General features: G+C 41.2%; 3 protein-coding genes across 3 annotated transcripts in view; 2 read left to right on the top strand and 1 right to left on the bottom strand.

Annotated features, from left to right (window-relative positions):
* The first annotated feature begins 108 nt into the window (after positions 1–108).
* Positions 109–4,795, top strand: aprt (adenine phosphoribosyltransferase). Its single transcript, XM_048262810.1, has 5 exons — positions 109–838; positions 1,113–1,216; positions 1,425–1,558; positions 1,828–1,906; positions 4,321–4,795. The coding sequence occupies exons 1-5, from the start codon at positions 747–749 to the stop codon at positions 4,458–4,460; spliced, it is 549 nt and encodes a 182-aa protein (XP_048118767.1). The 5' UTR covers positions 109–746; the 3' UTR covers positions 4,461–4,795.
* An 804-nt stretch (positions 4,796–5,599) lies between these two features.
* cdt1 (chromatin licensing and DNA replication factor 1) lies at positions 5,600–9,686 on the bottom strand. Its single transcript, XM_048262804.1, has 10 exons — positions 9,027–9,686; positions 8,538–8,678; positions 8,212–8,441; positions 7,852–8,046; positions 7,581–7,723; positions 7,393–7,493; positions 7,079–7,267; positions 6,708–6,854; positions 6,160–6,361; positions 5,600–5,992 (listed from the first exon to the last, which is right to left on the bottom strand). Exons 1-10 carry the CDS (start codon positions 9,537–9,539, stop codon positions 5,829–5,831), a joined length of 2,025 nt encoding a protein of 674 aa, XP_048118761.1. The 5' UTR covers positions 9,540–9,686; the 3' UTR covers positions 5,600–5,828.
* A 1,142-nt stretch (positions 9,687–10,828) lies between these two features.
* The window catches only part of piezo1 (piezo-type mechanosensitive ion channel component 1), an 84,998-nt gene continuing 82,213 nt past the window's right edge, over positions 10,829–13,613 (top strand). The window contains exon 1 of the mRNA XM_048263658.1: positions 10,829–11,568. Within this exon, the coding sequence (XP_048119615.1) occupies positions 11,505–11,568 (64 nt within the window). The 5' untranslated portion in view covers positions 10,829–11,504. The remainder of the gene's footprint in view (positions 11,569–13,613) is intronic.

Here is a 13,613-nt window from a genome sequence, read left to right as displayed (position 1 = left end):
TTCCATCTCCACATCTAAATGAACTTTAGGCTAATATGCCACAAAATGAAGGATGTACTCAATTGCGAGTGGGGGTGGGTGAACTTGTTCAGCATCTTACTGTGCTGTGATGGACATAAATTAAATAGACCTACATTAATTGCCTTATGTACTCTTCACAGTGTCAATAGAGATTCATCTAATCTGTGTCTGATTTATAGAATTGAGACATATAGGTTCCACCTTACAATGTTGTTGAGCCTGAGGGGAAAATAGTTGGATACTGCTGTTAATTTGGATAGTGGATTTATGGCATAGCAGCACATTATGTTAGTCTTTTCACACGACAGACACAGATATTGCACAATGCATACAATGTACAGGGTGCTGATCTGTGGTCTGTCCATATTTGGTCTGTAGCCAAGTTTAGTCGTCAGGTTTTCTGTGGCAAGCGGTGGGTCATATGGGGACCTCTGATTTGGGATACCCGATCATGTAATGAGTGCAAACAGAAAGAATAATACTAGTGTAAGTGTTAACAGCAAGAATTTATATTTCTACTTGTCAAATATAGGCTCTGTCCTTGAGGATTACGCTGAAAATGACAGTGGACCAGACGGATCTTCCAAATGAGGTGTTTACAAGTGACGTATGTGGACGTAATTGCATCACCACGTGGCTGAACGCGGAAATGTGATTTCGAGTACTCCACCCAGCCTACTTCCCTCGTTTGAATAGTGATAGCTTATGGTAGGCTCATATTGAATATGGCAGACAGCACAAGAGAGGAGAAACTTAAACGCATAAATGAATCGATACGTGCATTTCCAGACTTCCCAACCAAGGGCATATTATTCAGGTGAGTTTCAATTTCAGCAGGGTGCTTTACATTACTTGAGCAAGATTCATAGAATGAGCTAAAACACATTTAGCTAACAGGCAGCGGTAACGAATTAGGTTAAACAGGGTTTAAAAGTCAGTAGTATTTTCATGTAGTGTGCACCAAATTTAATGTGACAGAAAATGGGTGAAAAGGTATAATTTACAGTATAGTACCAGTGATTGTTTGATAACGGAAGATGATTTACGAGTTAGGTGTCAGAGATTTTACTTGAAGTTCGCCTACGTTTCAGAGACATTTGCCCAATACTTAAAGACCCGAAGTCACTTACTGCTGTCATTGACCTGTTCGAGGAATATGTCCGACAAAATCATCAAGACGTAGAGCTTCTCGTTGGTGAGTGTGTTGCAACACAGCAGTAGCCTATGCACTACGGTGACTGTTACGTAAATCCCAGAACATCTTTACAGTATTGTGCATGCAGGCTTGCGGTTTGTATAGTACTTCGTTTGTTTGTTTTTGACTGTATATCAGCCTGCATGCACTTGAGTTTACCATTTTAAAATTGTGCACTTGATAGTTCATGTTCTGTTTAAATGCCCAGGGTTGGACGCACGTGGGTTTCTCTTTGGGCCACTGCTGGCTCAAAGGTTAGGGATAGGCTTTTCTCTCGTGCGAAAGCGAGGCAAGCTGCCAGGGCCCACGGTCTCAGTGGCTTACGATCTAGAATATAGCAAGGTAAGCCTCACTACTGGAACGACTGTCTTTTTTTTAACCACAATGTTTTAAGTGTTCCGATTTCCGTTATAATTGTAAACAACCAATCATCTATTCTTAATCTTGATTACACCGTTTCTAATACACGTTTTCTTTGAGTTAATTGTTTGGTATAGCATTTGCTTGACACTTCCTGGGCAAATTGTACATTTAAGGATGGCCAAGGTTAAGAGTCTGGGTTTAATTCTCGCATCAAATTTAAAATGTTTTTTATTATTATTTTGTTTCAGGCTGAGGCTGAAATTCAGGAAGATGCTGTAGCTCCAGGACAGAAGGTTCTAGTTATCGATGACTTGCTGGCCACGGGTGGTGAGATATATTTTGCTTTTGTCCTCTAGACCAGGGGTTCTCAAACTTTTCCAGGACAAGGCCCCCCAAATATCACTAGGTTCTGGCCAAGGACCCCCTTGATGTGTTATTAAACCCATTGACAATACTATGGCAAATGTAAAAAATACATTAAGCTAATCCTAATAATTATTTAGATAGATAGTTTCCCAAGGGGAAATTCAAGAAATTTTAGCCACGCAAGTACTTTGCGATGGGCATTTTGGGCTTTCTGCTATATGAGAGCCATCACTCTACTATTATTCCCAGTCTTTATCATGGAAAATATAATGTTAAGATATGCAACAAATTATTATAATGGTATTGTATAACAACCCTCATAGTAATACTGTAGGTATATTTTAGATTTTTCAAATGTATTTGTTGCTTTTATTTTTCCTTCCAACTTGCTGAGGCCCCCTTGGCACAGCCTTGCGGCCCCCACTTTGAAAACCACTGCTCTAGTCTAGACATTATTACATGTCCAGATATTGAATGAAGATATGCTGTGTAGCATTCAATTGACATAAGCAACAAGAGCTGGTGGACATTTGCCCCTATATTTGGTCAGTAAAGAATGTGGGGGTGGGGGGGGGCTCTATCTTATATGGACATTTGAAGAAAATCAGACCAGTATTTTTGACTGTGAGCAGACATGCACACAAAGATGTAAAGACAGATACACTTGATTACAACACCTTCTGCCCCCTAGTGGGTGAAGCCAGAAGAAAAGTCCTGTTTTTCACATGATCACGGACATTCATAAAAGGCTCATCACACTTTGCCACCTATGCAGTGTTTGCCAGTTTAAGTTCCTCTCCTGTCTCTGGTACCTTCCTGGGGTTCACTGGGGTTGGGACAGCCGTGGCCTACTGGTTAGCGCTTCGGACTTCGGACTTGCCGGGTTCAAACCCCCGACCAGTAGGCCACCGCTGAAGTGCCCTTGAGCAAGGCACCTAACCCCTCACTGCTCCACGAGCGCCACTGTAGGCAGCTCACTGCACTGGGATTAGTGTGTGCTTCACCTCGCTGTGTGTTCACTGTGTGCTGAGTGTGTTTCACGGATTGGGATAAATGCAGAGACCAAATTTCCCTCACGGGATCAAAAGAGTATATATTATATACTTATACTTATACTCTTGAAAGTAGGTGATTAGCTCCGGGGATATTATAATAATATATAATTATAATATCCCCAGAGCTAATGACCTACTTTCGAGAGTATATATATATATATATATATATATATATATATATATATATATATATATATTAGTTTCAATCTCAAGTTAGTCTCAATTTCCGAGTCTGCATGGTCTGAATGTACAAGTTTGAGTCATTCAGTGCTCAAGTCCAAGTCAAGTCACGAGTCTCTAAATTTAGCTCATACTGTAACTCGGACTTGAGTACTAGAACACTGGAATATGCATTAACGGAGACAAGGTGACAGTTCAAACCTTGTATTCATCTCAGTTTATATCAATAAAGGAATATGTTTGTCATAATTTTATGTAAAAAAAAAAAAAAAAAAAATTATATATATATATATATATATATATAAAAAAAAAAAATTTTTTTTTTGTTGTTTTTTTTTACATAAAATTATTTACAGTTACAGTATGAGCTAAATTTAGAGACTCGTGACTTGACTTGGACTTGAGCACTGAATGACTCAAACTTGTACATTCAGACCATGCAGACTCGGAAATTGAGACGAGGACTCGACTTTTTTTGTAATGTCATTAGGCTATAATTATAATATGTCATTAGAATATTATTTGGTATATGATTTTAATATCTAAATTATTTTTTAGTATTAATATTAGTGCAATGGAATGTTACTGCTTCATGTCATACATCACACGTCACGCCATGTTCCTACAACAACGGACGTTAACTTTAATGGCGCCAAATGCCTGGAGACATGAATGCCCCGAAGGTTGTCAGTTTTGCATTTCGACTCCACTCGACTCGGATGAGTAGTGGACTCGACTCGGACTTGACTTGGAATTTTTTTTAATGACTTGGACTTGACTCGGACTTGAATACTGGAGACTCGAACCTGGACTCGGATTTGAGGAATAGTGACTTGACTACCAACACTGGCATATTCTATTGTATTTGGCGCCCTGATGAAGTTTTACATTAGAATAATCTCGTGACCAATCTGATGTTGAACAAGTGAAATCAAAAGCAGATTATGCCTTATTCTGTTCTCAACCGGTTGTAGTATTCACACATTTGTATTGATTTTTAACCTATTCACAGTGCAACGTTACATCCCTATCAACAGCACCATGAATTATTGTGTTGCACTGCCAAATGTGTTGTGACTGTGTGAGTGTAATATTAGATGTTATCCTATAACTATCCTTAAAGCCTGTTCTCTCTTGTAGGTACTCTTAATGCAGCATGTGCGCTTATGAAGAAACAGCAAGCGAATGTGATGGGCTGTTTGGTGGTGATTGAGATCAAGGATCTCCATGGTGCAGACAAGATCAAGCCACACTCCGTGTTCTCTTTGGTGCAGTACTGAAGTGGGCTCTCTGCTCCTGGAGAAATTCCAGATTATGTTGGGTACAAACAAAAAAGCACTATTCTAGTGTTTAATCACTAGGTCATTTTAGGACTGCATGTGGAATTAATGTTAGAATAGAATAATGTGTACATTGGAACAAATTTGAAAAAATCACTTAAAATCACTTAAATGCCTTTTTGTTCCTTGAAGTATCATTTTATGCCGTTTGAATAAATTTGTTATGCAATATTAAGATGAATTTAAATGTATGTAAACTTTATACACAATGTACATGAACACAGATGTCTTGATATATACAAAACAGTAATATCATTTATTTGGATAAATAAAGATAGAAAAAAACTTTGTGTGGTCTTCTGTTAACTTGGTCATGTCTTCACCAGCATCATTTGTAATATATGTTTACTGTGATATCCCAACAAATAGAATCAAGGCTTCACTGCTGCATATAATACATTCAATGAGGGGACAGTGCACGTCACAGTGACACCAACTAGTGGGTGAGCAGGTTACTGCAAAAGGTAATCAATGACCAGTAACGTTAATCTCTACCTGTGAATCAGTTATCTTGCTGTTGGAAAACACCCCAGAGAAAAAGAAAGCACAAGGACTTGGGAGAAACATGTTCACCATGGCAGTAATGTAAAATGCCAATAACGGACAATTAGGGCTGCAGAGAGGATCATTGGAGCTGACCCCTCCATCCAGGACCTGTAACAGCCCAAGATCAGGAAAAGGGTAGCAAACATCTCTGCAGACCCCTCACATCCTGGTCACACAAACTGTTCAACCTCCTTCCCTCTCTGGTAGGCGACTTGCACTACCCTATCCCACCCGTTAGTGTTCTATTTATTTACAAGTGTACATACTGTAATTACACTTATACATAACCAGTCTACTGCTCTTCATACTATTCATCCTGCACATACACTTATTCTTACTACTCTTACTTTTTTATATTTCCTTTACAGTATTTTTTTTATATATGTTTTTATATTTCTTACTGACCTATGTTTTTTATTCTTTATATGTTAAGCGAGTGTTGTACTGTGAGAGCAAAGCTTAACCGGAGTCAAATTCCTTGTTTGTTTACACAAACCTGGCCAATAAAGATGATTATGATTAATAGGCAGACATTAAAGTCAGAAAAAGCTTTTATTACAAATGCAGGGATAGAGTAGTGTCATACAACAGAGAAATGGCTTTTAAAAAACACCACTTCAAATGGGCAACGATGTGACACTACTAAGCATTCTGACTAACTGATGAAAAGTTCTAAAACAAACGAGTCCATATTTTGTTTTTATGTAAATAAAAACAGGGTCCACTCCAACATGATTGCACTTCGATTGACTGTTTGAGGGCTTATCTCCTCTCCTCCTCTTTGATCTTCTGACTCAGTTTGTCCTGCACAACACTCAGGTCCATGGTCTTGTTCAACTTTAGATACAAGTCCTTTCTGATAGGGTGAATGGTCAGCCAATTTGGTGTCAGCTCTGCAAGGAGCCGAATGTGTTTCTCCATATCACCTAGAAAAGACGCAATACTGGTGTTATTGCTGGAAACCGAAAGAGTAGTGCAATATATAACTACGTAACAAACCAAATTCTCAGAACTTATACATGCAAAATAAAAACTCCATCCCCCCACACAAACACAGTCCTATACTCTTGATATGCATTAAGTGTGTACCAACCCTGGCTAAGTGCAGACCGATAACTGGCGATCATTCTGTTGCAGGCCACCTCCATGATGAGCGCAGGCTTCTTTTCTGCCACAAACACATTGCGCAAGATCCTGGCCAGCTCTCCGAGGCGAGACATCATGGCCAGACGCTCCTCTTGTTGAGGGTTTCGAGTCATGGCTGCCTGGAGCTTCTGGGCCTCTTTTGCACGGATCTGAGAAACAATAAAGACGAGGAGGTGCAATTATTCCGTCTGTCATCATTATCATCATCATCATAGTCATCTTCATCTTTGTCTATGCGTAGAATGTATGCATCTATGTAATTATTAACCATCTTTGAGTGTCTTGACAATTAATATAGTAGTACTACCATTATAACAATTATAATATCCTAATAAAACAAAAGATACAAAATGTATCTGTATGTTTTCCATGTCCATGTACTTTGCTAAACAAATTTATACTATTTGTATGTTCAGGTAAACTCGCAACCGTTCATCTTAGGTCTGGCACTCTACTTTCTCCTTTCTTTTCTTTATGAAAGGGTCTCGTTCTTACCCTCTCCAGCAAAGACTGGGACACTCCTTTGAGGGCGCTGGGTGTTGCAGCGAGAGGTGCAGCTTCTTTTGGAGTGGGAGCCTCCGCTTCCTTGGCGCATGCAGTCTCTGCAGTTTTCAAAGCCATGTTGGCAAGGGCTTTTTCCATCTTGAGATTAAAAAATGGGGAAAAAAAAAAAAAAAAAAAAAAACCTCATATGACAAAATATATGCCGTGATTTGTTTTATCCAATGTCTACTGTTTCTTAGCTACTCTGTCTAAAATATAGAGACCTGAATACATAAGGATAGGACTTTTTTATCACTATGGGCAACTGCTTCTAGTCATTTAATAAATCCCAGTCAGTCCAGAAACATATTATCTCTATTCACCTTGGGAGTCATGAGGGCACGTGCTTTGTCCAGCACTTCCTGCGCAGTGGTCAGCTTCTCTGTCTGCGGAGGCTGGGGTAAGTCACTGGGCTGGACGTTGGGAACCTCGTCCACTCTGAATCTGGGATGCCAGCGGGTCAGCATATCATCAGGGACTACAACTGGGGGGTCCAGAGACTGCAAGAAACTCTAAAAGTAGCAATAGAGGAAAGCAAAAGGTTAATCATGGTATATTTCAAAACCACTTCCTGGAATGTTAATGAAGACCTTTAGGGATAATGTGTGTTTGGATGCATGTGTGTCTATTTGTTTACCTTGTGATGTTCTTTGACAATGTTGACAAGGTTGTGATTGAATGTCCTCCTCCTTTCCAGCAGACAGGAAGCAGTCAGGATCGGTCGAGTGGAACTCTGCTCTGTAGACGCATAAGCAATCACATTCAGCATACTGAGAAGCAATGCAAGGCCAACATAAATACAAATCAGTCACATGACCCACAAACCTTCAATGACCGGCTCCATGGTGAGCTGGTAACTGGACTTCTTCACAGTGGAGCTGAAGGTCGGGATGTTTCTCTCCTGCCGGTATTTATAAGCTATGGGGTACACAGTCTTGATCTGTCCAACATGGCTCTCCTCAAACCTCCTTGAATCCAATAAAGAAAGGTGGGAAAAAAAATGATTACAAGCTCTCTTTACTAAACATATGGTAACTTTCTAGGCTGTGCATGTGCAGCCAAGACTGGTCATTGTTTACTATAGCTGGACTCTTACTTGTGCATCATGTCCTGGACCCCCTGCTTGACTTTGGCAAAGGTGACGGTTTCTGTGCGGTTGAAGAGTATGCTCACGATGGTGTCCATGCTGCGGAACATCTCTGCTAGCACTTTGTACTTATATGGCAGAGTAAGTCCAGGGGGTACGTCTTGGGCAAGGGTGTGGTAGCGCTGGTATGCTGGAGTCTTCTCTCTGGAGGTAACATCAAAGGTAAAGTTTTAAATTAAAGTCTTAGTGGTTGGGTATAAGAACCCTCATGCATAAGCCATAACTACATCTGCATTTTAAACAGAGGTAAAGAAGGGTGTAAAATTGTGTGTGGAGGGGTTGAATTAGTAAATAGAAGTGTTTCCTCACCCGTCTGATTCTGGTTGTGTTTCCACCTCAGCTGGTTTGGCCTCTGCTTCACGCTTCTCCTTTTGCTGTTGGACCTTGGCTGTGAGCTCCCTAGCGCGATCAAGTCGGGCCTTCAGCTCTGCAAGAGAGGATTCGGGGGCAGGGGAAGGTGTGACAACGCTCTCTGCTTGTCCCTTCAGCTTCAGGAGACGGGTTTTGAGTGCCGCCACATCACCTTTAGACAATGGTTTCTACAAGGAAGCAAGCAAAGTCAAAGTGGTTAGAACAGAGGAAAATATACTGTTGGATCATGAGCAAGTAGTTATCTACAGTTCTCTTGCAGTTACCTTGCTCCTGACTGTGCTTTTGGGGGGACTCTGGGCACTTGGAGAAGAGCTGGATGTGTGATTAACAACATTCTTCGATTGTTTGTCCACACCTTCTGGGACTGGTGGCTGTGAGGAGGGTTCTTTCACAGAATCGGCAGCCTAATTACAAAAGGAGACATTACCATCTGCCGTTCGTCTCTTACACCCTGGGCTTTTGTGATGCATAGCTTTTAGCACATAGTCAACAACTAACACGGGCAAACTGTTCCTATTGTCTACCATGCAATACCCCCAATCAAAAAATAACAAGACTCTTGCTAAGGGTTTTAGGTTGCAACTTCTTTCGACTTCAACCACATTAGACCAAGATCCTCTCGATGGGAATTATAACGCAGTTAACTAGCCATGGTAAGGTTAAGTTACATCTCACATTAAACTTTAACGTTGCCTGCTTAACAACAGTTCAAGCTAGCAACCGTGTTAACATACAAGCGTGAAGTTACCAACCTTTTCCTGATCTCCGTCTTTCGAAAGGATCAACCTCTTTCTTGCTGTCCGTTTACTGATTTTGACTTCAGTTTTTTCGGCTACTGGGTTAACTTCTTGTGAAGAGCCAACACGAAGGCGCTTTTTCGCACTACTGTGCTCGGCCGTAGAGGAGAACACGGCCGAACCGAGATCAAACTCGGCCTCAGTTGATGTCCTCTTTGGAGTCTGAGGGCTAGCCAGAATATCCTGTTTACCATCCTCAGTATTTCGGGTTTCTTTTGATCTCCCGTCATTTTTTGTCGACACAGCTTCGTTAATAACACGTAGGAATTCTTCTTGTACGCAGCTGGATGTAGATTTGGTAACTCTTGATCGCCCTGAAGTTCTGTTGTGTTGTCGAGTTGATCTCGTTTTCGCGATAACGTTATCCGCATTGTGCACTGCCGGCTTTTGTCCCTTATTTCTAGCACCTCTTTCAATTCCACCTCTCTTACTTTGTGCAAAATAATCCGTTACGCGTGCCTGAGCCATAGCCACGGCAAAAATCCAAACCTGTCAGTTCCTACGTTTAAGCCTCGACCAGTCTGGATAACTAACTGGCCATGCAACACCGACTTCTTTTCCAGCAGAACGAGTCCCCTCATAAAGCCCTTCACCAACTTTCGCGCGAAACTGTACCATGTGACCTTTGTAGGCAGCCAATGGTTATAAAGACACGCCCTTGCCCTAGTCTTCATTGGGCAGAGTGTACAGAGTCGTACAACAAAGTAACCTGATGATGATGATGATGATGTTGTTTATTTAAGTAATCAACAACTTCTGAACAATGCAAGCTACACTTTAAATATGACGTTAAGTTAAATTAAGTATGAAATTAAGTATCAGTGCCTTTAAACGTATATTGTTTAAGATGTATTCTGAAGGGGTGCGATGGTCACCTGAGCCATGTTTTTTTTTAATCCTGCATTTTACGGCTAACACTAAGGTTTTCACAGGGAATTATACAATTACCGGTATGCATGTCGATATGTTGATATTGCAATAAAGACATTGTGCCACTCAGTTGCCCAAGTCATCCGAATTTAAACTGCAAGCATCTCTGTTGAACTATTGTGACAGTCCAGTGACAGCAGAAAAAATAGCCTAGGCCTACTATCATCTCATACAAATTTCTACACTAGATGGCAGCACCGTACAGTGTTTTAATTATCACGACAGTTTTTAACCTTAAACATGTTTTAGGGTTCTTAATCCGTCCGAGTATTTTTCCGTTGACCACATGTTTTCATGTTTTTTTTTTTTTTTTTTTTTTTTTTTGAAGCAGCTCAATAATTGTATTGCATCAAACCTTAAGAGGGACAGTGGCTAATATTGTCCTGAGCAGTACGTGTCAGGCTACCGCATGTTTTTTTGGCATTAGGATAACTCCATGTATTGAATGTCAGTGTGAAAAGAACCTTGCAGCGATTGGTAAATTGGTGTAAAATAAATAAATAGGCTAAATAAACCACGTAATAAAATTTCAGTCGGGTCATATTCAAGTTGTGAGTTAGTACAACTTTTTTTAAAATAGTTGAAGTAGGCTACCTGCAGATAAAGTGACAATTCACCTGTAGCCTCGGCTAGGCTATAGAAATGCAATGTGTCTTACAAATGGGGCATATCTAACCTAACAAAAATAATCAATGAAATAAATTAATCTTCAGTTCCCCGATCACTGCTACATTTAGAGAAGTTGTGTGGAGTAGCCTACTGGTAGGCTGGCCACTCTAGCCTAGCCTACGTAGAGAAAGTCACATTGCCATGCTGGTCGAGGAAAGCATTCGGCACCAGCCCTCTCATTTGCGAACGCGAGAAATATGCTTAGTTCAGGATGAAAAAGTACACTGGACGCTCCCAGTTCTGGCACAGTCATATTATCATCACAGTGGGAGTTACACTTAGTTGAAACAGTCCTTCTAGCTCAAACTGTTGGACATCTGACGGAGTAGGCTACTAAGTTTTCGCACTGTATTTTAAAACGTGAAAGTTATCTAGCCGATAGAGTTTGAGCTGTCAAAAGTGAGTTGAATAAGAAAGAGGAGGAACAGTGGAACTTATTACCAAACGACTCACATTTTCCAAGAATATATGTCTTCACGAGGAAAATGCAAAGAGCGTGTTCAGAACTAAAAGGCAAGCTGAAGGATTTGGCGGTCGTGAGCTTTTGGGTATTTTAATAATCTGTCGGTTCAGGCAGGTCAATGCTTTGAATAGCCCACAGTTAAAACGTCGCCATAGACCTTTTTTGTTCTGAGTACATTCAAATGTTAAAACTGAACCCCAAAATGGAAACGTGTTAAAATATTTTTAATTATGCTAACTTAAGGCGGAGAACCATGAACAACAGCTTTGAACTGGATTTCTTTCTACCCGTTGAGTGGAATTTACCGCTCCGTCGTGGAATGTCAGCGGGACTGTAGCCGGAGCTAAACTGTGCACTTGGGACGCGCTCTCATGGAACTCCAGGTGGTATGTGGACTGCTCTACTGCTTCCTGCTACCAACCTTCTTGCTTGCAGGTAAGCAGTTCAATAGATACATTTTAAGTGAGTGCTGTCAAATGTTGTATTTTATATTTAATCCAATGGGTTATTGATCCACATTTGGTTGGCCTAATCCGTAAACTAGGCTACTATAGCCAGGTAGCCAAGGCCTCCATGATTCCAAAATTGAATCAACCCACAACTTGCTAGAACTTGGAGATTTCTTTCTTAGCCTATACAAATGAATTTCTTCTAGTGAAAGAAGGTGAAAACGGTCCTCATTATGCTCAATTGTTTTGATGATTATGTCTGTTGAGGGCATTAAATGAAGAGCCTAAAGATAATCAGAGCCCTGTCTTAATCAATCTGATGCACAGTGATGAGGGACAACTCTTGATTCATCTGGTATTTGAACAGCCACACCTTCAAGTCTGATGTTTTCTTGATGTTTAAAGACAGTAGCCAGTCTGCCAACAGCAGTATGTGTGTGTGTGTGTGTGTGTGTCATGTCTTTCATTTCCTCTCACACAAACTGCATATGGAATTGAAAGTAAATTCAAGTCATCTCAAAATTGCTCAGAAAAACAAAGTTCATCACTTTGACCATTTAGTAGTGTTTGTTGGCTAGAGAGAACACATGTCCTTCTCTGGGCAGGGGAATGGGACTGACTCAGATTTACCATGCTGAAGTGTGTTCATTTATGTCATGCTGTGAGTGTGAGGTTTCCTGTGAGACTCATAGAAGTGAAAAGAAAGGCAACAGACAGGATGTTGGTTGGTGACTTCTCCTGTCACGTGGTGGTAGTGCGACTTATGGTTGGCAAGGGACTAAAACAGTTCCTTACAAGAGCATTGGCACCCTCAGCCATCACACCCGTGGTCAGACAGATTCCCCCACTCATGTTCCCACTGGCCTCCACCTGGTGACATTTGTCTCCCATCAACAAGCATTGTATACAGTATGTTTTATGGCTCCAGACAGTCAGCACTGGTTTGAGTCTCTGTCACTCACTACACGTGGTGTGATTTTAGATATACAGATCTGAGATGAGAGGTGGTAGTGAGGAAGGTGTGTGTGTGTGTGTGTGTGTGTGTGTGTGTGTGTGTGTGTGTGTGTGTGTGTGACATTAGTTTTACTGTAGAAGTGTGCATAGTAGAGCATCCTGTGATCTGGGTACCCATTCATTACCTTATGGTCTGTATCAACATCTGGATGACAGCATTATATGTGCAATATAATTATGCAAAAATCACTACCTGAGCACAGCAAGCAAAATGCAAACACCAAGAGAGGTTTTGTGAACACATTGCCTAAGTTTGAATCAACCTGAGATCCTGACCCTGACCCCAACCTGCATTATAGTGTCCACAAGTGAACATGTCCACATGTTTGGTAGGGTGGTCTGGCAATGTGTTATTTAAAACATCATCACATTTTCGAACGCTTTGTTTTTATTTAATATTTTCTCCATTATTTGTGAATCTACTATGTTTTGTAGATTATTTTGATTTTGCTCTAAATACGGTAGTCAAAAACAGTAAAAGACATAAACTGTGATGTTGTATTGGGGGTAGTTGGGCTACAACGCTGGCCCATCCACCGGGACTGAAGCGCCTACGTTCGCTCAAACACACACTGGGAGCTCACTGTCTCCCAGTGCGGTCGGCCTGACGCTGGAAAAGTGTGAACATCACAGAAGGGAAATAGAAGGCCCCAGAGTACAGGGCTCGCGGCCGAGACCCCAGCTCTGCACTCACATAGCGGAGTCTTTATCCTCCGCGTGGGGGTTGCCTGGTATTTATAGAGCTGCGTCTGAGCCTGTGATGCCTCGGCCACCCAGAAGCCAAAGGCCCACTGCCGCCTGGCCTTAGTGATTGGTAATGGTAATCATTTGAAGCCAAAGGCCCACTGCCGCCTGGCCTTAGTGATTGGTAATGGTAATCATTTGAAGCCAAAGGCCCACTGCCGCCTGGCCTTAGTGGATTGGTAATGGTAATCATTTGAAAATGTGAATTGGGGGTGTATTAACCCTGGACTGGTAGTTAGGCTAGAAGTAGATTAGACTGTTTCTATTGTAATA

Source organism: Alosa alosa, chromosome 14, assembly GCF_017589495.1.
Source record: "Alosa alosa isolate M-15738 ecotype Scorff River chromosome 14, AALO_Geno_1.1, whole genome shotgun sequence".
NCBI classification, from domain to species: domain Eukaryota; kingdom Metazoa; phylum Chordata; class Actinopteri; order Clupeiformes; family Clupeidae; genus Alosa; species Alosa alosa.
The sequence above is the reverse complement of the archived record's forward strand: the minus strand, read 5'-3'. Positions and strand labels throughout refer to the sequence as shown.